Source organism: Saccopteryx leptura, chromosome 9, assembly GCF_036850995.1.
Source record: "Saccopteryx leptura isolate mSacLep1 chromosome 9, mSacLep1_pri_phased_curated, whole genome shotgun sequence".
NCBI classification, from domain to species: Eukaryota; Metazoa; Chordata; class Mammalia; order Chiroptera; family Emballonuridae; genus Saccopteryx; species Saccopteryx leptura.
The window spans coordinates 48273281-48293646 of NC_089511.1; the positions used below are offsets into that span (position 1 = coordinate 48273281).

The 20366-nt window shown below is 44.0% G+C and overlaps 1 protein-coding gene across 3 annotated transcripts in view; it reads right to left on the reverse strand.

Annotated features, from left to right (window-relative positions):
• The window catches only part of STAMBPL1 (STAM binding protein like 1), a 58012-nt gene that overhangs the window by 14878 nt on the left and 22768 nt on the right, over positions 1 to 20366 (reverse strand). For all 3 annotated transcript variants that reach the window (XR_010747018.1, XM_066349465.1, XM_066349464.1), the window contains exons 2-4: positions 10502 to 10584; positions 6103 to 6320; positions 2442 to 2517 (exon numbers count right to left, since the gene is read on the reverse strand). Coding sequence is in view for 2 of the 3 variants with exons in the window: in XM_066349465.1 (XP_066205562.1) it covers positions 2442 to 2517; positions 6103 to 6320; positions 10502 to 10531 (324 nt within the window). In the remaining variant the exon portion in view is untranslated. The remainder of the gene's footprint in view (positions 1 to 2441; positions 2518 to 6102; positions 6321 to 10501; positions 10585 to 20366) is intronic.

The window sequence follows — 20366 nt, forward strand, 5'->3', positions numbered from 1 at the left end:
AAGGAAGGGAAGAAATTATGCCCTTTGTAATGTTTATGCATTTTGTTTAGGAAGGTAACCCATTTTTAGGTAGGGGGTTTAACTACACGTTCCATAGCATAAAAATGATATGCCATCCAAGTTAGAAGGAACACTGAAGAGCATGGTAGACAGCTACTCCTAGGTTTGACAGACTATAAAATGCACTGACATAGTTTATAAAAATATAGATTCTCAGATTTACTGAATCAACATCTTTAATCCCAGATTTACTGAATCAACATCTTTATTGTAGGGAAGGAGCAGGGGAACCTGGATCTTAAACAACTTCCCCACGATTGCTAATGGCTGAGAACTCTGATATATTTCAAGCACAATCCCTTTCCCCCACTTTTTAGAGATGAGGAAACAAAGGCCTAGAGCAATTAAAAGTCTTGTTCAGTATCATACAACTAGCTAGTGGACCCATTATAACTAGAATACAAATCTCCTGACTGTAGCCATTAAAACTTTTGTTCTCTTAATCTTGCGTCATCCATTCATCCATTCCTCCATTTATTCAACAAGCGGAAACAAAGAAAATGTACATACTTTTGGACAATTTTTCCTACAAGTAAAAACAAGAATGATCCTAACATAGAGTAAATGAGTCACACTGGCAGCCTGAGACCTTTGGTTTCCATACAGAATTCTCTAAGGTTAAGAATGAACAAGAGAATTGAGAGAAAATTATACACAAAGGCAAGGAAATGAATGAGCTTTCAGATGAGTGTGCATAGAAAATTTTAAAAATGTAGGAGACCATTTGACAAAATTTGAGTTCTGCTTCAAGTCCCTATGTAAGTGGTGAGAGAGAGCCTTTATTCCATTTATGGTAAAATACCCTTTGAGAGTTATTTAAAATTTCATGCTGTGATTGGCTGTGTGTGTGTGTGTGTGTGTATGTGTGTGTGTGTGTTGTTTATCTTCCTTCATATAAGCTTAACTCAAACTATTTAAAAAATTTTTTTTTTTACAGAGAGCGGTTCAGAGAGAGGGATAGACAGGGACAGACAGACAGAAATGGAGAGATGAGAAGCATCAATCATTAGTTTTTCATTGCACGTTGCAATACCTTAATTGTTCATTGATTGCTTTCTCATACGTGCCTTGACCGCGGGCCTTCAGCAGACCAAGTAACCCCTTGCTCGAGCCAGCGAGCTTGGGCTCAAGCTGGTGAGCTCGGAGTCTCGAACCTGGGTTTTTCGCATCCCAGTCTGATGCTCTATCCACTGCGCCACTGCCCGGTCAGGCAACCCAAACCATTTTAAGAGCAATGAATGAAAAACATTTTTAAAATATTATTTGAAAGGATACATTCTCAGCTTGACCAGGTGGTGGCGCAGTGGATAGAGCGTCAACCTAGGATGCTGAGGACCCAGGTTCAAAACCCTGAGGTAGCCAGCTTGAGTGCAGGCTCATCCAGCTTTAAGTGCAGGGTCACTGGCTTGAGCGTAGGATCATAGACAGGACCCCATGGTTGCTGGCTTGAGTCCAAAGGTCGCTGGTTTGAAGCCCAAGATTGCTGGCTTAAGCAAGGGGTCACTGGCTCAGCCGGAGGCCTCCCCTGCCCCACCCCAGTCAAGGCACATACAAGAAGCAATCAATGAACCACTCAAGTGACACAACTACAAGTTGATGCTTCTCACCTCTCTCCCTTCCTGTCTGTTTCTCTGTCTGTCTCTCCTTCTCTTCTTAAAAAAAAAAATACATTCTCAACTACAGATATCTAAAATTATATATGTTTCAAATGTTGATTAGGAATAAATATGTTTCAACAATCTTCCTTTTCTTTGAGACTACTTCAGGCCATCCCTAAACACATTATTATCTATTAGGCTCATACCTTAATAATCAACAGCGATTTTCAAATAGTTGAGGGATTTAGGACAACATGGACTATAATTAGAACCAACCAAAATGACTATCTTGAACAAATATGGAGAAATAGCCATTCTCTTAATCTCTGAAAGAAATGGTGAAATCATTCCTTCTTCACGCCATAAAGTCTCTTCCACATTATTGATCTCTTTCTCTTTCTGACCCGTGGTGGATCAAGTATCGACCCGGGATGCTGAGGTTACCGGTTCAAAACCCTGGGCTTGCCTGGTCAAGGCACATATGGGAATTGATACTTCCTGCTCCTCCTCCCCTTCTCTCTCTCTCTCCTCTCTAAAATGAACAAATAAAAATCTTTCTTTCCTTCCCCTTCCCCCTAAGCCAGTTTCAATTACACATCCCACACTGGCTTAGTAATGACAATTAAAGGTGTAAGAAAAAATCGAAGCATCTTTGCTAATGGAAGAAACATTTTGTGCTTATACTCTCCAGAGGATGAGACAGGAAGAAAGGAAGGGAGTGTGAACCAATAATGATACTTATGGGGTATTTGAGCCCACAGGGAAGAATTAACCCCACAATACCTTCATAATATCCTGCTTTTCGGGTACTGCACATTGCTGGTAATCTCGGTGGCTGGGAAGCTTTTCTACAAACAAGCTAGAGAAGGAGAAAGCACGTCTTTAGCATTATATAATAGAAAAAGCTCAGTGTTCGTTTCTACTATTAAAATAAGTCTCCTTTTCAAAAAGGAAAATGTTAAATTATTATAACCAGCCCTGGCAGATTGGCACAGTGGTAGAGCATCGGCCCAGGTTCAATTACTGATCAGGGCACACAGAAGCAGCAACCATCTGTTTCTTCACCCCTCCCTCTTCTCTCTCTCCCCTTCCCTCAGCCATAGCTTGATTGGTTTGAGTGCACTGTCCTGGGCGCTGAGGATGGCTCCAGTGCTAAAACTAGTCAGTTGCGAGCATGGCCCCAGATGAGGGTTGCCAGGTAGATCCCAATCAGGGTGCAGGCAGGAGTCTGTCTCTCTATCTCCCCTCCTCTCATTTGGAAAAAAAGAAAGAAAAAAATATTATTTAACCTATATTCAGTTCATCTGCCTTTCCATCAAATAAATGTTGGCATTGACTATGATTTTGGCACCACAGGGTAGTTAAGCTCAGTACACAAAGCATTAAGATTAAGAGGGTCAGGATGCTCCATAAATAGATCAGGTCGCTTTGGTCCTCCTCAGGTTCTGGATACTTAATCCCAAATCAGCATCATCTTACTCATGTGAGCAGGGGGCAACACAAAAAATCAGGTAAAAATTAAAAGTTTGGAAAGATCAATGTAATCCCTCTCATGACTGAAAAAGACTCATAGGACCACTGATGAATCTATAGTGTCATGGTGTGTATATCAAAAACTCTTTAACTGAAAATTCGCAGTCCTGGCCAGTTGGCTCAGTGGTAGAGCATCGGCCCAGCATGTAGAAGTCCCAGGTTCGATTCCCAGCCAGGGCAAACAGGAAAAGCACCCATCTGCCTCTCCTTTTTTTTCTCTCTCTCTCTCTTCCCCTCCTGCAGTCAGTTTGCCCCTCCATTGGAGCAAAACTGGCCCAGGCGCTGAGGATGGCTCCATGGCCTCCGCCTCAGGTATTAGAATGGCTCCAATTGCAACAGAGCAACACCCCAGATGGGCAGAGCATCGCCCCCTGGTGGGCATCCCAGGTGGATCCTGGTTGAGCACATGCAAGAATCTGTCTCTCTGCCTCCTCACTTCTCGCTTCAGGAAAAAAAAGAAAAAAAGAAAATTCGCAGCTAAGAGAAATGACAGCCAGTGTCCTGAGTGGATTAGGTGCTAATTAGGAATTATTTTACAATGCCTATTTGAGGAAAAAGGACAGCAGAAGTAAAGAAAAATCCTTAGAGCAAACCAGGTGCATACTTCCAGGTAAGGTGGAAGTAATGTTTCCACAAGATATTGCTCCACTGGATGTATCCCCAATGAGAACAGTGTCCGGCTCATAATAAGTGTTCAATAAATATTTGTTAAATAAATGAATGACCCCTCATTAATAGAGTGTGATGGGCTATGAATACTATTTTTGATCAATTATCATGTGTTACTTTATAAATGACTGATGTTCTGTTGTTTACAAGGTGCACAAGCATTCCTCATCTCACTTATAGTGTATACTGGAATGATATCACAACTCTCACTTCTCAAATGAGAGAATTAAAGCTTAGAAAGGCTACACAAATTGTTAGTTGCCTAAGTCTTTCTAAACAGAATAAAGTCACAAATATTTCAAGTTGAAGCAACCTCGTAGATATTCATTCACAAATCACTTGAAGCTAAGAAATGGAGGGTAGTCAATTATAGATTATCACATGGTTAATGACAGAAGAGAATTAAAATATTATGATCAGGCCCTGGTCGGTTGGCTCAGTGGTAGAGCGTCGGCCTGGCATGCGGGAGTCCTGGGTTTGATTCCCGGCCAGGGCACACAGGAGAAGCACCCATCTGCTTCTCCACCCCTCCCCCTCTCCTTCCTCTCTGTCTCTCTCTTCTCCTCCCGCAGCCAAGGCTCCATTGGAGCAAAATTTTCCCGGGCGCTGAGGATGGCTCTGTGACCTCTGCCTCAGGCGCTAGAATGGCTCTGGTTAAAACAGAGCGGGTGCCCCAGGTGGGCGGAGCATCACCCCCTGGTGGGCATGCTGGGTGGATCCTGGTCAGGCGTATGCAGGAGTCTGTCTGACTGCCTCCCCATTTCCAACTTCAGAAAAATACACACACAAAAAAATTCTGATCAGTCAGTAGCTCAGAGTCTAGTGTTTATCACACTTATAATTCCATAGGATTGGGTACAAAAGTCATGCAGAAAGTGACAAAAAAAATTATCTATTGGTAACTTACACTAGTTAGGAAATAAAAGATTTTGGAAAGCGTGCTATCGATGATAATTGATAACCCGCAATTTCATTTTTATTGTTTAATTTTCTAGAAACAATTGATTTTCCCAGGTAGGCTGAATGTTGTCAACCATCAACTTCTTAAATGTTCTCAGGTTAAGTCCCCAACTAACCTAGTGAAATTAAGCAACAAGTGACTTGCAATTAAAAACAAAAAATAAGGGTTTCAGCTTAGATTAAATAATTACTGGAATCAGCTCTTCCCAACTGGCAAATTGATAAGAAAAATCCAAATCCCATGCCTGTTAAATCTTAAACTAGGACATGTTACAATCCGTATCTATCTAATGGGAAGTATGATATTTCACACAGCTGTTCTGAGGTAGCCATTTTCACTCATTTTGGAAGCTCCTTTCTACATAGCATTATTACACAGCTAAATAAATTGCTTTAAAAAAACCTAACTTGAAACTGATTGCTACAGTATCCGTATCCCTGAATCAGAGCCTTCCTACAATTGCCAACACATTCCCCAGTTTCAACCCATCAAATCAAATTTTTAAAATGTGAATGACATGTCCCAGATGCTATAGATCAGGGGTCCCCAAACTTTTTACACAGGGGGCCAGTTCACTGTCCCTCAGACCGTTGGAGGGCCGGACTATAAAAAAAAAACAACTATGAACAAATCCCTATGCACACTGCACATATCTTATTTTAAAGTAAAAAAACAAAACGGGAACAAATACAATATTTAAAATAAAGAACAAGTAAATTTAAGTCAATAAACTGACCAGTATTTCAATGGGAACTATGGGCCTGCTTTTGGCTAATGAGATGGTCAATGTGCTCCTCTCACTGACCACCAATGAAAGAGGTGCCCCTTCCGGAAGTGCGGCGGGGGCCGGATAAATGGCCTCAGGGGGCCGCATGCGGCCACAGGCCGTAGTTTGAGGACCCCTGCTGTAGATGAAACTGCAATATGGTTCCTGCTCTCATAAAGCTCACATTCCTGTAGGGGTAGAGCAGCATGAAACAAGAAACTTTATTTCTGAAGAGTGTTAAAGACAAGGGCATGTAGGTTACCGTGCTGGCCACTTGAGAAGTTATCTTGTCCCTCTGTGCTCATCACATCCCTGACCTTCTCCCCATCCCTAAGCCTGAGACATGATATGGGATGCCTTTGAGTACATTTGCTTAGTTAATTTGAAAACTTACCCATTTAATGTTTTGGGAGACTGTAAAACTGGTCCGAACTCAAAAACATTCCTGGCATCCAAACTGTCTCATCAGAATATCACGTCAATATTTGTCTTATTCTCTCATTTCAAAGACTTACGTTATAAACTTGTTATAAAGAACAAAGGCATTTTCCAAGTTCCCCTCTTCCAGATACACAGACGCCATCCTCTCCATTTCCACTCCGGACCGGAAGTAGCGGCGCGGAGTGATGTCTTCGTTGACGGTAATGTTGCAGCCCAGCTTACTCAGTGCTCGGACCCGCTCCTCCGGGGTGAGGGAAACATCTGTGTGGTCAGGCATAGCAGCTAACTTTTTCTGTCAAGCAAAATGTGAACCCTGATTATAAGTAGAAATGAATCTGACTGAAAGGATGCATGTAATTTTTGTACTAAACCCCTGACACTGATACTTAACAAAAGCTTTTCATGAGAGATAGTAAGATGATAGAAGCAAAGTCTTTTGCTTCAACACAGTATCTACACACATAAAAAGACACATATCTCCAGGGTAAACATCCATTTCTATTGAGGAAAGATCTCTTTTAGATTTTAGGATAAAATTATTTGGAAGTTCCTATTATGTAAATGTTTTAGGTCATTTCAAGTAAAATATCATTGGCTCTTTTTTCTCATGACTATTCCCATCCTGGACCATATAAGGCAGACCAAGAGAAGGATTCCTGCCAGGGTAGAGCTCATGTCCTACCCCATAGTGCCTCCAAGAGATAGCTTGGATTTGAGAATTAAGGATCAAGTTTCAACTCTACTTCAGAATATATAAAAAGCTTTCTGGTCCTCCCTACATCTTCACCAAGTGAAAAAACCTCCACCAATAAGTCCTGGAGAAGCCTTTAAAAGTATATGGACACCTCTCCCGCCCTTCTTTTTTTAACATTAAAAAGACAATCAGACTTCCAGAACAGTAATTACACTAATTTGTCCCAGACTACAAAATAATGATAATAATTACTAAGAACAAGTCAGTGATATTAATATATTTGTATTTTATTAATAAAAACAGCATCTGTATGTATTTGGAAAAACACAGAACATGTACACTCAAGGTAATTACCTAATTATTCAATAAAAAGCCAGTGCTGGCCCTGGCCAGTTGGCTCAGCGGTAGAGCATTGGCCCGACATGTGGAAATCCCAGGTTTGATTTCCAGTCAGGGCACACAGGAGAAGTGCCCATCTGCTTCACCAACCTTCCCCCTCTCCTTCCTCCTCTCCTTTCTCTCTGTCTCTCTCTTCTCCTCCCACAGCCAAGGCTCCATTGGAGCAAAGTTGGCCCGGGCCCTGAGGACGGCTCCATGGCCTCTGCCTCAGGCACTAGAATGGTCCCAGTTGCAATGGAGCAACGCCCCAGATAGGCTGAGCATCTCCCCCTGGTGGGCATGCCGGTGGATCCCGGTTGGGCACATGCGGGAGTCTGTTTGTCTGCCTCTTCCCTGCTTCTAACTTTGGAAAAATACAAAAAACAAACAAAAAACCAACAAATGAAAAGCCAGTGCTTCAGAAAAGCAAAAAAGACAAGTTATTTTGTTGCTTTGCCTTTTTTTTCCCCCCTATTAACAGCCATACAGCAAATATTTTAGGCTTTGTGGGCCATACTGTCTCCATCACAGCTATTCAGCTCTGCTGGCATGAAAGCAGCCACAAACAATAGTAACAGAATGACTTTGTTCCAATTTCTATTTACACAAACAAACAGATGAATTTGGCCCTCAGTTTCCTGCTTTAGACCGGTGCTTCTCAAAGTGTGGTCCCTGTAGCTGCAGCATCAATATCAACTGGCTAGACAGAATCCCTGGAGAGAGGCCTGAAGTTTTAACTAGTTTCCCAGAGGCACTTACGCATATTACAGTTTGAGAGGCACTGCTTCAGAACACTCTATCACAGTGGTTCTCAACCTGTGGGTCATGACCCCGGCGGGGTTCGAATGACCAAAACACAGACCCACAGGTTGAGAACTGCTGCTCTATCATCTTTTGATACTCCAAAAAATGGAGTTAGCCCAGAACAAATTTAGCTTCCCAAGTCCCCCTCGGGCTGTTAGGGTAGGTTGCAAGTCTGATTCCAGTTCCTGAGGTCCTACGATGACTAAAGGGTGAACTTGATTATGATCCTCCTTGGCATCTTAAATCTATTTCACTTGGTTCAAAATTCTAAAATCGGAGAGATGTGACTGGCAGCATCAATTTTCAGATCTTTTCTAAGTGACTTCCCCTTAAATTAACAAACTCTCACTTCTACGCAAACCTTGTGACACCGCTCTCCTAATTCTCTGAAAGACTCTGATTAATGTCGGAGACGCTGCCAGAGGTTCCCCCCACCAAAGGCAGGAGTCGGAGCTTGTGAACTCTAAAGCTCAGGCCTGAGTGTACACCATCTTCTCCACCTGGGATGCCTCTGACACCACAGAGCAGCATCTCCACATTTTCCCAATCACACTCACCGTGTGCAACAGCACTACATGAAAATATTTGGACTTGACTATAGATAAATGCTTCAATGACATCAGAAATGACTGGAAAAACATTTTATGGAAATCAGGAAATTTTCTAAAGGAGGATTCCAACTTCTTCTAGGTACAAGAGTAATCTGTCCATTTTTTATTACAATTTAACCCACAATGAATTATAATTATTTGTATGCACATGTTTTTGATTTCTTATGAACTCCTTCAAAAATCATTTTCCATTCAATCCCTTTTGTTTTGCTGGGTTGTAGCATATTTCTTACAACACAAGTGATCATCAATAAATGTACCAAATAAAGGAGAGAAAGAGAAAAGGGGGCAACGTGATTATAATTAGATTATCTTTTTAAAGGAAGATAAACATAAAGTTTATCTTTCCTTTATGGAATGGTCTAATCCTTCCCCCAAACTTAAAATTCATTCAGAGGTACAGTGGGAAAATAACTTAATGCTTTCATCAATCAATGTTTCATTTGCATGTGAGATTCTTGGATGGAAAAACAAAATTTCCAGATTAAAAAAAAAAAAAGCCTAGGTGTTCATTTTTAATTGACCATCCAATAAATTTTAATTATTCCTACATATGTTCTAGAAAACCACACAAGACAATGTGTAAGGATGATGCCTTCCTCTGCATAAGTACAAAGGGGGAAGCCTTTATTATCCCACAACATGGGGTCAGAAAATGAAAAAGCTGCTACCATTCTCTAGCCTTCAAACATACTCTCAAAGCAGCTGAGCTCCTTTGAAGCTCCCTTTCTGGGCAGAGAGAGAACGTTAGGTCATAACCCACTTCAGAGCAAGCACCTTCACTTCTTTATGTTCTGGTGCTAAGCTTTGTGTGTAGAAGGTATCCAGTACACTGCTGCTCTCGGGGCTACCCACAGGCTGCAGTGAGTGGGTTGGGGAGGGTCCTAAAGAGGAGAATAGTGGCAATGACAGCTTCCATTTATCAAGCCCCCAAAATAGGGCGCATTAAAAATATTGTTTCCAGCCCTGGCCGGTTGGCTCAGTGGTAGAGTGTCGGCCTGGCGTGCAAGGGGTCCCGGGTTCGATTCCCTGCCAGGGCACACAGGAGAAGCGCCCATCTGCTTCTCCACCGCTCCCCCTCTCCTTCCTCTCTCTCTCTTCCCCTCCCGCAGCCAGGCTCTATTGGAGCAAAGATGGGCCGGGCGCTGGGGATGGCTCCTTGGCCTCTGCCCCAGGCGCTAGAGTGGCTCTGGTCGCAGCAGAGCGATGCCCCGGAGGGGCAGAGCATCGCCCCCTGGTGGGCAGAGCGTCGCCCCCTGGTGGGCGTGCCGGGTGGATCCCGGTCGGGCGCATGCGGGAGTCTGTCTGACTGTCTCTCCCCGTTCCCAGCTTCAGAAAAATGCAAAAAATATATATATATATTGTTTCCAATTGTCATAAGGCACAGAGTACAAAAACGGGGCCGTGGAGGTTATATAATGCGCCTACATTCCACTGGAAGACCGATCTGGGACACAGACTAATCCATGTGATCGATCCCAAGGCCCCTGCTGTGTCCTCTCCAGCACACTGCTTCTTCTAAGGTGCAGCTAGAGAAAATGTGCACCATTTTGGGCTGAAAGGGGGAAAGTGAGAAAAACAAGAGTTTCAAAAATGCAAACATTTACACAAGATCCTAACACAACATTTAGGTGTTAAACACAAAATGTTTCCCTCGGTCAGTACCATGCAAGGTAAAAAGCTGAGGCACGAAGAGGCGGATGGACCTGCTAGAAAGTCAACTCTGAAATTCTTCTCTCCAGTGTCCTGCTAAAGGACTACACCCCTCGAATCTAACTAGATAAATCAACATTTCTCACTTCTGTGAAAAAGAAAATTATTTTTAATTCTAGCAGAGATGGCTTCATTAATCACTTCCTCAAAGGAGAGGACCGCACAGATGGATGAAAAACGACAAGTGTTAGACTTTATTTCACATTCGGTTTCTTTCTGTTCTCCTTTTTGGGACTTCCAACCATATATAAAATATCGTTTGGTGCTACCTACCAGAGAATTCACAGTAAGTGGCTGATCCATGGTGTCCTATCTACAAAACGAAGATGTTCACTGTTTCTTCTCAATCACTTCATCTGTTTCAAAGACAAAAAAGGCAGAGCTTGGGTTATTTTTTTAAAAAACTCCAGTCTCACCTGACCAGGTGGTAGCGCAGTGGATATAGCATCAGACTGTGACGCAGAGGACCCAGGTTCGAAACTCTGAGGTCACCGGCTTGAGCACGGGCTCATTTGGTTTGAGCACAGCTCACCAGCTTGAGCCCTCCAGACAAGACACATATGAGAAAGCAATCAATGAACAACTAAGGAGCCACAATGAAGAATTGATGCTTCTCATCTTTCTCTTCCTGTCTGTCTGTCCCTATCTGTTCATCTCTTCTCTGTCTCTGTCTCTGTCTCTCTCTCTCATACACACACACACACACACTCCAGTCTCAAATCAAATCTTAAACTGCAGGGTTATTTTTGCCTCAGAAGTATGTGAACAAATTGAAATAACTTTAATAATCTCAGTTTGGGCCCTGGCTGGTTGGCTTAGTGGTAGACCGTCAGCCAGAGTATGGAAGTACTGGGTTTGATTCTTGGTCAGGGCAACACAGGAGAAGTGACCATCTGCTTCTCCACCACTCTGCTTCCCCTTTCTCTCTCTATCTTTCTCTCTCTTCTCCTCCCATAGCCATGGCTCGAAAGGTTTCAGTTTTATCAGTTGATAAAAAAATAATAATAATCTCAGTTTTTTAGAAAGACCATTGGAAATAACTTCCTGAAAATACAGAACTGCAGGTGGTTATGGTTTCTTAAAAGTGGAGTTGTGAAGAGAATCAATTATTGCCTAGCACCCAGAATGAGTCTGCTGGTGTGATCTTACTGAGAACACTTTACTTTGCAGTTGAGGCTCAGAGATGTTAAATGAATGTACCCAAGTTCAAATAGTCACTCAAATGTTAGTCTCCCACTTCTTTATGCTAGTTTAATCAAGCTTTTTGCATCACCACTTCCCACTTCTGCTAAAATAATTTTGGCCTTTATGCTCCACGAGTCACAAATGTGATGATGGACACACACGGTCCCTTTGGCTCAGTTCCTCATTTATGAAATGAGGGGTTAAGCTACATTCTTTCAAGTTATAACATCCTTTGATTCTAGAAATTTTGGAAGTATATCACTCAACCCACCCATGTTATTTTTTTGGCCTGCATCCATGGCTGAAAAACCCTTCAAAGAAAGTCACCTGACATGTTCTAGACTTTCCCATTCATCCTTTCCAGTGATCCCTGGAGATCTAAGCTTGTAGGCTGCAAAAATGCACAAGGAAGAAATGACCCGGACAGAGTGACGGTCACAGTGTAGTTTAAAACCCAAATTAATTCTGGCACCACAGAATGTAGGCCACCCCATCTGGGAAATTACCACTGCTCTGTAAGAAATAAACTAGGGGGAAAAGACATTGCAAAAGTTGAAGATAGACTTATGGGGAATTTGAAGCTGGTTGGGAAGAGGAAGGAACAAGGAAATATTAGTCACTGATTAAGGTCTTGCAAAACCTTCTGGGGTTACTCAGATCGTTACACTCAGAACAAATCATTCAAAGAGTTGGAAACACTGGAACAGCAGTTCTAAAGTTTTACTTTATCTAAAAATTACCTAAACCAGGGACTTTTTAAAAATGCAGGCTCCCGGCACTCACGCACAAGGATTCTGAATCCAGTGTTATAAGCCCACCAACAGGCAGTGAGAGTCAGAATGTGGCCCAGGTGACTGTGAGACAGGAAGTTTCCTAACACTGCATCTGAGACTATGTCCACAGGACTCTTACTTGCAAGCAAAGGCGCTAACTCCTGAATTCAGAAGATAATGGAAAGATCAGATTTCCAGGAAGAATATTGTATGTTGACAATAGATGAAAAATTAAAAAAAAAATGTTTAAATGGAATTTTCCAGGAAGGCCAGAGTAATTGGGCTTGGAGGCTACGTATCCAGAAAGATCACCCCCAAATCACACAGCAGCACCGATCTGATGGGTTGGGGAGCCTGCAGCTTCCAACCAGCAACACCTGCTGCTGCCCTGGAAAACGTGGAGCAGCCTCCATTTCTTCTTGAAACTAGTTTCTGTGTCAAAGTATGAGATGGAGGATCTGACCGGCAGAGCCTCGGGGCCATGGCTGCAGCCTGGCTGCAAGGGTGGCCGAAAATGCAAATATGCGTATAGAGTACTACATTTCCCAGGAGGCAGTGGGAGGTGCCAAGTGAGAAGAGGCAGGTTCAGGGCTGGGGGGGGGGGGGGGGGGGAGGGGGCAAAAGCAACAGTAAGTGTGCACAAAAATCCAACAGACTTCTCTGTAAGGAACCTCTAAATGTTATATAAAATGTTCAATTCAACATCTCTTAGACACCAGAATTTATTAGATTGCTATAGATGGAAACCCATCACTATTAATTCCCACACATAAAATTATTTATAATTCAGAAAATAGAGAGAAACCAATTTACCCTAAAATCTAATATAAAAAAAAGTTTATAGATTGGTTTATTATTTTTGACCATTAACTACTCCATGGCCATCGTCCTGTCTTAATTCTTTTATGTTTTAATCCTCAGTCCTAGCACTTTTCAGTTGTAATGTGTTACGACTACCAAAGTTAACATAAATAGATTATGCTCTCTTGATCAGTAGCTGTCAAAGTGTAGAAAAGGTCCCCAAGATCCTATTAAAGGGTGTGTGAGGTCAGGTCAATATTATTTTCATAATATTACTAAAACATTTGCTTTTTATTTTTACACCATCAGACTCTCACAATTGTATAGTGAAGATTTCTAGAGGTCCAAGTTCATACAGTGCTTATTTGAGTATGTGTATAAATGTCTGTTTTAGTTTTTAATATGGTAAATATAAATAGATACAAACCACATAAACAAATCTTTTTAGTGCCCTTAGTGATTTTTTTTTTTCATTTTTCCGAAGCTGGAAACAGGGAGGCAGTCAGACAGACTCCCACATGCGCCCGACCGGGATCCACCTGGCATGCCCACCAGGGGGCGATGCTCTGCCCCTCTGGGGCGTCACTCTGTTGCATCCAGAGCCATTCTAGCACCTGAGGCAGAGGCCACAGAGCCATCCCCAGCGCCCGGGCCATCTTTGCTCCAATGGAGCCTTGGCTGCGGGAGGAGAAGAGAGAGACAGAGAGGAAGGAGAGGGGGAGGGGTGGAGAAGCAGATGGGCACTTCTCCTGTGTGCCCTGGCCGGGAATCAAACCCGGGACTCCTGCACACCAGGCCGACGCTCTACCGCTGAGCCAACTGGCCAGGGCCTTAGTGATTTTTTAAAAAAATTTTATTGATTTTTTTTTTTTAAGGGACAGAGAGAGACAGTGACAGGAACATAGATCTGTTCCTGTATGTGTCCTAACCGGGGACCGAACCAACAACCTCTGCACTTTGGGACGAATCCCCAACCAACTGAGCTATCAGGCCAGGGCAGTGCCCTTAGAGATATTTAAGAGCACAAAGGGGTCCCCAAACCAAAACTGCTGCTTTAGATCAACTATGCACACCAACACACAAAGCAAAATACGGCACGCTACTTCAGACTAACCAGAAATAGAGCGGTCCAGGGAATCTAAAAGAAGAAAATAGAAATGTCAAGTGTCACTTTCCATTCCTGTTACTAGGGTCTGCTAAAATGATTAGAAAACTGAGGGTTCAGTAAGACATGTCTGACCTCATACAACCTGAGCCCCCAGGAGCAAATGCAGCAGACTGCTGTTTATTCTGCAATACCCAATCTCTGTTTCTAATATAAAAATATACTGTATTTTCCCCTGTATGTGATGCACCCTTTTTTGAAAAATTTGGGGTCTAAAAACTGGGTGTGTCTTATTACAGTGGTTGTAGATATTTTTACTTGCATTTCCTGCTTTTCTTGAAGGAAGGAATTTTATGCTGAATAAAACCTGAGTTCAATAATTTTATAATACATTTTTTTTTTCCAAATTTCAGGCCCCAAAATTAAGGTGGGTCTTATACATGGGACTGTTTTTTTTTGTTTTTTGTTTTTGGGTTTTTTTTGTATTTTTCTGAAGTTGGAAACAGGGAGGCAGTCAGACTCCCATATGCGCCCGATCGGGATCCACCCGGCATGCCCACCAGGGGGCAATGCTCTGCCCATCTGGGGCATTGCTCTGTTGTGACTAGAGCCACTCTAGCGCCTGAGGCAGAGGCCATAGAGCCATCCTCAGCGCCCGGGCCAACTTTGCTCCAATGGAGCCTTGGATGCGGGAGGAGAAGAGAGAGACAGAGAGGAAGGAGAGGGGGAGGGGGGGAGAAGCAGATGGGCGCTTCTCCTGTGCACCCTGGCCGGGAATCGAACCCAGGACTCCTGCACGCCAGGCCGACACTCTACCACTGAGCCAACCGGCCAGGGCTGGGATTTTCTTATACATGGGGCAATACAGTAATTTTTAGCTGATACAAAGCCACCCGGGTAAAGCCTACATTTTCCAGATGTTCTTGGACTTAGGTATGGCTACATGACCAAACTCTGGCCAATGGGGTGTGAATGGAAGTACTGTGATGGAAGTCTAGATCCTGCCCTTTCAAGGAAGGGACACACCTTCACCCTCCACCATTGCCCTTCTACTGGCTGGAAAGCTGCCACACAGGTGAGCCATCTTCAGTCACAAGGAGGAGTCATGGCAAAGCAAGAAGAGAAGCAGTGTGTTTTGCTTATAGGCAGACTATTGTGACAAATTTCTATCTAATCTAATACTTTGTTGTTTTGGCAGCTGGGCCTGTATTCTGACATGTGCAATAAATTTAACCTAGAAAGAATTTTTCAGTGTCACCAGGGAGACTATTGCCAGTACTGATGATGAAATAAATACACATCTTCCATTATCCCACCCACCTCAGCACTCTGCCGGTCCTGCCTCCCTCCACACCTTTGGCCCAGGTACAGGGAGAAACAGAAATACCCTCATTTTCTCCTTTTCTCCCACAGCTTATCTAAATCCTGCCCAGCCTGTGAGATCCCACTTATCCATTTAGAAGTCCACACTCCTTTAGAATAAGTACTGCATAAACCCTCAAACACATCAAATGTTATAAACTGCGGCCCCAAAGGCAACATTTAGTCATCATAAATGTTTGATTTGGTTGTTACAGTATATTTAAAATTTTAAGTCATCACATTTAAAAATTGGGAGATTGATACAAAAATTCAGACTTCATTTTTTTGGGTTTTTTTTGAAGATTAGGCACAGTGACCATCTGCTTCTCTCCCCCACTCCCACCCTCTTCTCTTCCTCTTCCCCTCCTGCAGCCAGTTGCTTGATTGGTTCAAATGTGGCCTCAGGCACTGAGGATAGGACAACTGGTCTTAGCACATCAGCCTCAGGTGCTAACAATAGCTATGTACTCGATCCTCAGCCCCAGACTGGGTTGCCAGGTGGATCCCAGTCCGGGCACATGCAGGAATCTGTCTCACTATCTACCCTCATCTCACATAAAAAAGAAAAGAGAAAGAGTGAAGAGGAGAGTGTGGGAAAAGAAATCAGGCAAGGAAAGTAAGGGGGCCATACAGATCACCATATGGATTCTCGCTTACACTTGGAGTGAAATGGGGAACTATTTAGGGTGTTGGGCAAAGGCATGATGTAAATGGCTGTAAAGCCAGTGGCCAGGGCCACCATCACCACAGCCGCCTGGCCCATGCAGGTTCACACTGGATTCAGACAGTCGGTAAAGAAAAATGGAGCCAAAAACTGATGGGCCATCATCTTTAATCCTAGCTTGCACCCGACAGGTAAGTAAAAACACACACTGGGCTCCAAAACCCACTCATTCAGTGCTCACAAAGCTACTGGCTTATCCGAGTTTCCTAGAATCAAAGGTTTCTAGCTCACCAGCCTTACTGACCTCTGTTCCCCATCTCCTTCCTTCTCCCTGCACAAACTCTGCACAAACTGGCTTCTCACTCAACACTCCGCCATCTTGGCTCCTTCTCCTGGCCTCCTCCACGTGGCCTTTCTCTGCTCTGCTCTCTAATGCTAATTTCAGGAACCGAGAGAGCAAGCTCCCGTTCTCCCCCCATTTTATAGTGTAGAAATCAAAACTTTTAATCCAATATACAAAATAGGGAAGTCTCTAATACAAAGTCACTTATCTGGGCCATGATGGGATTGTACCACCCCACATCAAAAAGGGTGGGAAAGGCTTAATCCCAAAACCAAGCCCCAGGCTACAAGGATTCTGCCTGCCCACAGCCAGCCCCCAACACACATTATATCACCTGGGCAACCGGCTTCCATGTGGGCAGCGCCATCTTTAACAAAGTGAGCATAATATATTTTATCTGCCCAACAATGGTACTGTAATTTACAAAGGGACCTGTGAGTGTGTTGCTGAGAACAGACTACGGGGCAAGGGAGAAAGCAGGATATCAGTGGGGAGAGGTGACAGCATGTCGGAGGGTGCAGGGGCGGGGTGGGAAGGGTGGATCAAGCAAGCAGAATGTTTAGTCTCTGCGGAGGAAACTGAAGCCACTGTCATGTAAGTCCTACATTTCCAACAGGAGGGAAGGCAAACAGCTTAAAAAATTAAGTGCACGATGACAAGCAAATGGTACTTTGGGGAAGGAAGAGATCCATGGAATTTATTTATTTATTTATTTATTTATTTATTATTATTTTTTGTACTTTTTTGAAGTTGGAAATGGGGATGCAGTCAGACAGACTCCCGCATGCGCCCGACCGGGATCCACCCGGCATGCCCACCAGGGGGCGATGCTCTGCCCCTCCGGGGCGTCGCTCTGTTGCGACCAGAGCCACTCTAGCGCCTGGGGCAGAGGCCGAGGAGCCATCCCCAGCGCCTGGGCCAACTTTGCTTCAATGGAGCCTTGGCTGCAGGAGGGGAAGAGAGAGACAGAGAGGAAGGAGAGGGAGAGGGGTGGAGAAGCAGATGGGCACTTCTCCTGTGTGCCCTGGCCGGGAATCGAACCCGGGACTCCCGCACGCCAGGCCGACGCTCTACCACTGAGCCAACCGGCCAGGGCCGAGATCCATGGAATTTAACAGCACAGGAGGGCTGGCAGGGCGCTGGTGGGCAGACTTTTCCAGCTCCTCACACTTCAGCTGCTACAGTGGGAAGACAAGGGAAGACCACTTCAAGTACTAATGATAAGAGAAACATTGCGATTTGGAGGATGAAAAATATACTGAAACAAGACCCCCATAGCATACCAAAGTCAGAAGGAAAATACTCAACTTCAGGCATGAATAAAATATAAATTCCCTTGCGAAGTGGAGGCCTGATGTGCTCTGGGGCACACAACACCCAGGCAGCCTTGCAAGTCAGCCTGGTGAGCCGTGGGTCCAGCTTGCTAGTTTTCCTTACTGGACCCTCCCAGCTCACTGTCCTCGTTCCCGCCAGGGCTCATCACGGCCCCACTTCACCACTCCTGAGTGCTTACAACTAACTGAAAACACTCATCAGCAATGCCTGATTTAACTTCGACCTGCTCCCTACTCTCCACCCCCAGTAGAGCCCACATTCCTGTGGTGTGATAACATCTGAACTACAGCCTGGTGACACATTTAACCTGTCCTATGCCCCCTTGAGAGTTACTTATGCTTCAGAGCTCCTGTCTTCCTGCCTTTATCTCTCGCCTCTTTTCCTCACTGTAGCCTTCAAAGACACACCACTTCCTCTTTAAATAACCTTCTAAAGAGGAGCAGGGGAGTGTCTGCTTCCTGCTAACCCTCACATACAAGGGCTTGGGGAACCAGGCACAAAGGAGATATCTAAATTGACTACTCACAATGAGCACACAGAGGAAAAACCTGTCCCAAGGGTTCAACTAACAAGTAGGTCCTGGAACCAACGAAGCAGTTCCCAACAGGGTCCAGCGGGCATGTGGCAAAAATCAGTGTCATCCATGAGTGTCCTGGGAGGGCCAGGAACCCTCTTCAAAGTGACATGTCACAGCTCTGGATTTATGAAAGCTTACTCTTCCTATGCCCTCACAGTTTTACAGCCCAATAGCAGAATCCTTTTGATTTAGGGTCCCAATTTAATGTCTCCGTGTCTCAACGTCCCCCATGGAAATGTGGGAACAGGTCCACAGTTCTGCCTCTTAAAACCAGCAGCAAATAACACCAAGAGTGAACAGAAAAAAAAAAACCTGACCTGCCATAGTGTTTACTGTGTGACTTTTTTAGCCTTCATTCTCTTAACTCTTCATCTTTCTTTTTGTCTTTTTTGATACTTTTTTGGCGGCTAAGCTCAGAATCCTGGCCCACTTCCATACACAAAGCCACATTTCCTAAGTGCAGAGAAGATACTTCCGGCCAGTGAACCTGAGCCAAGCACACAGAGATGAGCAAGGGAGTCGGCACCCAACACGTGGTCTCCTCCCTGGCACACCCTTCCACCTGACAGCTGTGGTGAACTGGATCAGCAGGCGAGAGAGGCCACACACCCCACGCCACCCTCTGCAACCTCCTTTCTGATTGGCCAGCCAGCAGCCGTTTTTATCCTAGTGGGTGAGAGTTCAGGTTTTCCAGGTGCAATGTACTTAGCTGGAAATAAATACAGGAAATTATGATAACTCAGACTGTGGGTTACAGTAGCCTAATCTGATTAGATAAAGGGAGGTAAAAGGTCAGTTCCTCCACCTTAAATGACCTAGGCAGGAAGAAGTATCTCCTGAGTCACACTCTGATAGATCGGAACCTGCTTTAGGAAAAAAAAAAAAAAAAATTATTCTTGCTGTTCATTTTGAAAGAGTTAAAAATTCAAAAAGCAAACCAACAATTCCTTTGATTCCTTACACTCATCTGTAATAACTGCCAATCGGAAGATATGTACTAAAATATTGCTAAGAGAAATGTGAAACCTGATTAGAATACTATGTTGGGCAGATAAAATGTATTATGCTCACTTTGTTAAAGAGGCCGTTGCCCAGGTGATATTAATGTGTGTTGGGGTGGGCTAAAGGCAAGCAGAATCCTTGTAGCCTGGGGCTTGGTTTTGGGATTAAGCCCTTCCCACCCTTTTTGGTGTAAGGTGGTACAATCCTATCATGCCTCAGAGAAGTGACTTTGTATTAAGAGACTTCCCTATTATGTATATTGGATTAAGGGTTTGGATTTCTACACTATAAAATGGAGGCAGAACGGGACTTGGCTGTTGGTTCCTGAGGTTAGCATGAGAGAGCAGAGAAAGTAGAGCCAGCAGCAGAAGGAGGCCACGTGGAGGAGGCCAGGAGAAGCAGCCAAGATGGCGGAGTGCTGAGTGAGATGCCAGTTTGTGTAGAGTTTGTATCTGGGATAAGGAAGAAAATGGGGAACTGAGGAGAATAAGGTTGGTGAGCTAGAAACCTTTGATTCTAGGAAACTCGGATAAGTCAGTGGCTTTGTGAGCACTGAGTGTGACTGGGTTTTGGAGCCCAGTGTGTATTTTTACTTGCCCGCCGGGTGCAAGCTAGATTAAAGACTATGGCCCACCAGTTTTTGGCTCCATGGTTTCTTTACCGACTGTCCGAATCCAATGCGAACCTGCATGTGAATGGCCACGATGGTGGCTGCTGGCTTTACATACTAGAAATAGCTTTTATTGCATTTTTCCCCCTATATTTGCAAGTACTACAGATGAATACCCACAAGGTGTCAAGTGCTTGTATCTTGTCCCTAGAGAAATAGTTCATGTTAAACACGCCATGACCCTGTGGTTTGGATGAGAGCAGTCAACAAGGATGAAGTTGATACAGGAAAGATTATTAAATAAGTCAGCACTTCAGTGTTTTTAAGTTTTATGTTGTAAATTACTTTGAGGTAAATTGAGGAGACCCTGAGGGTAATCCA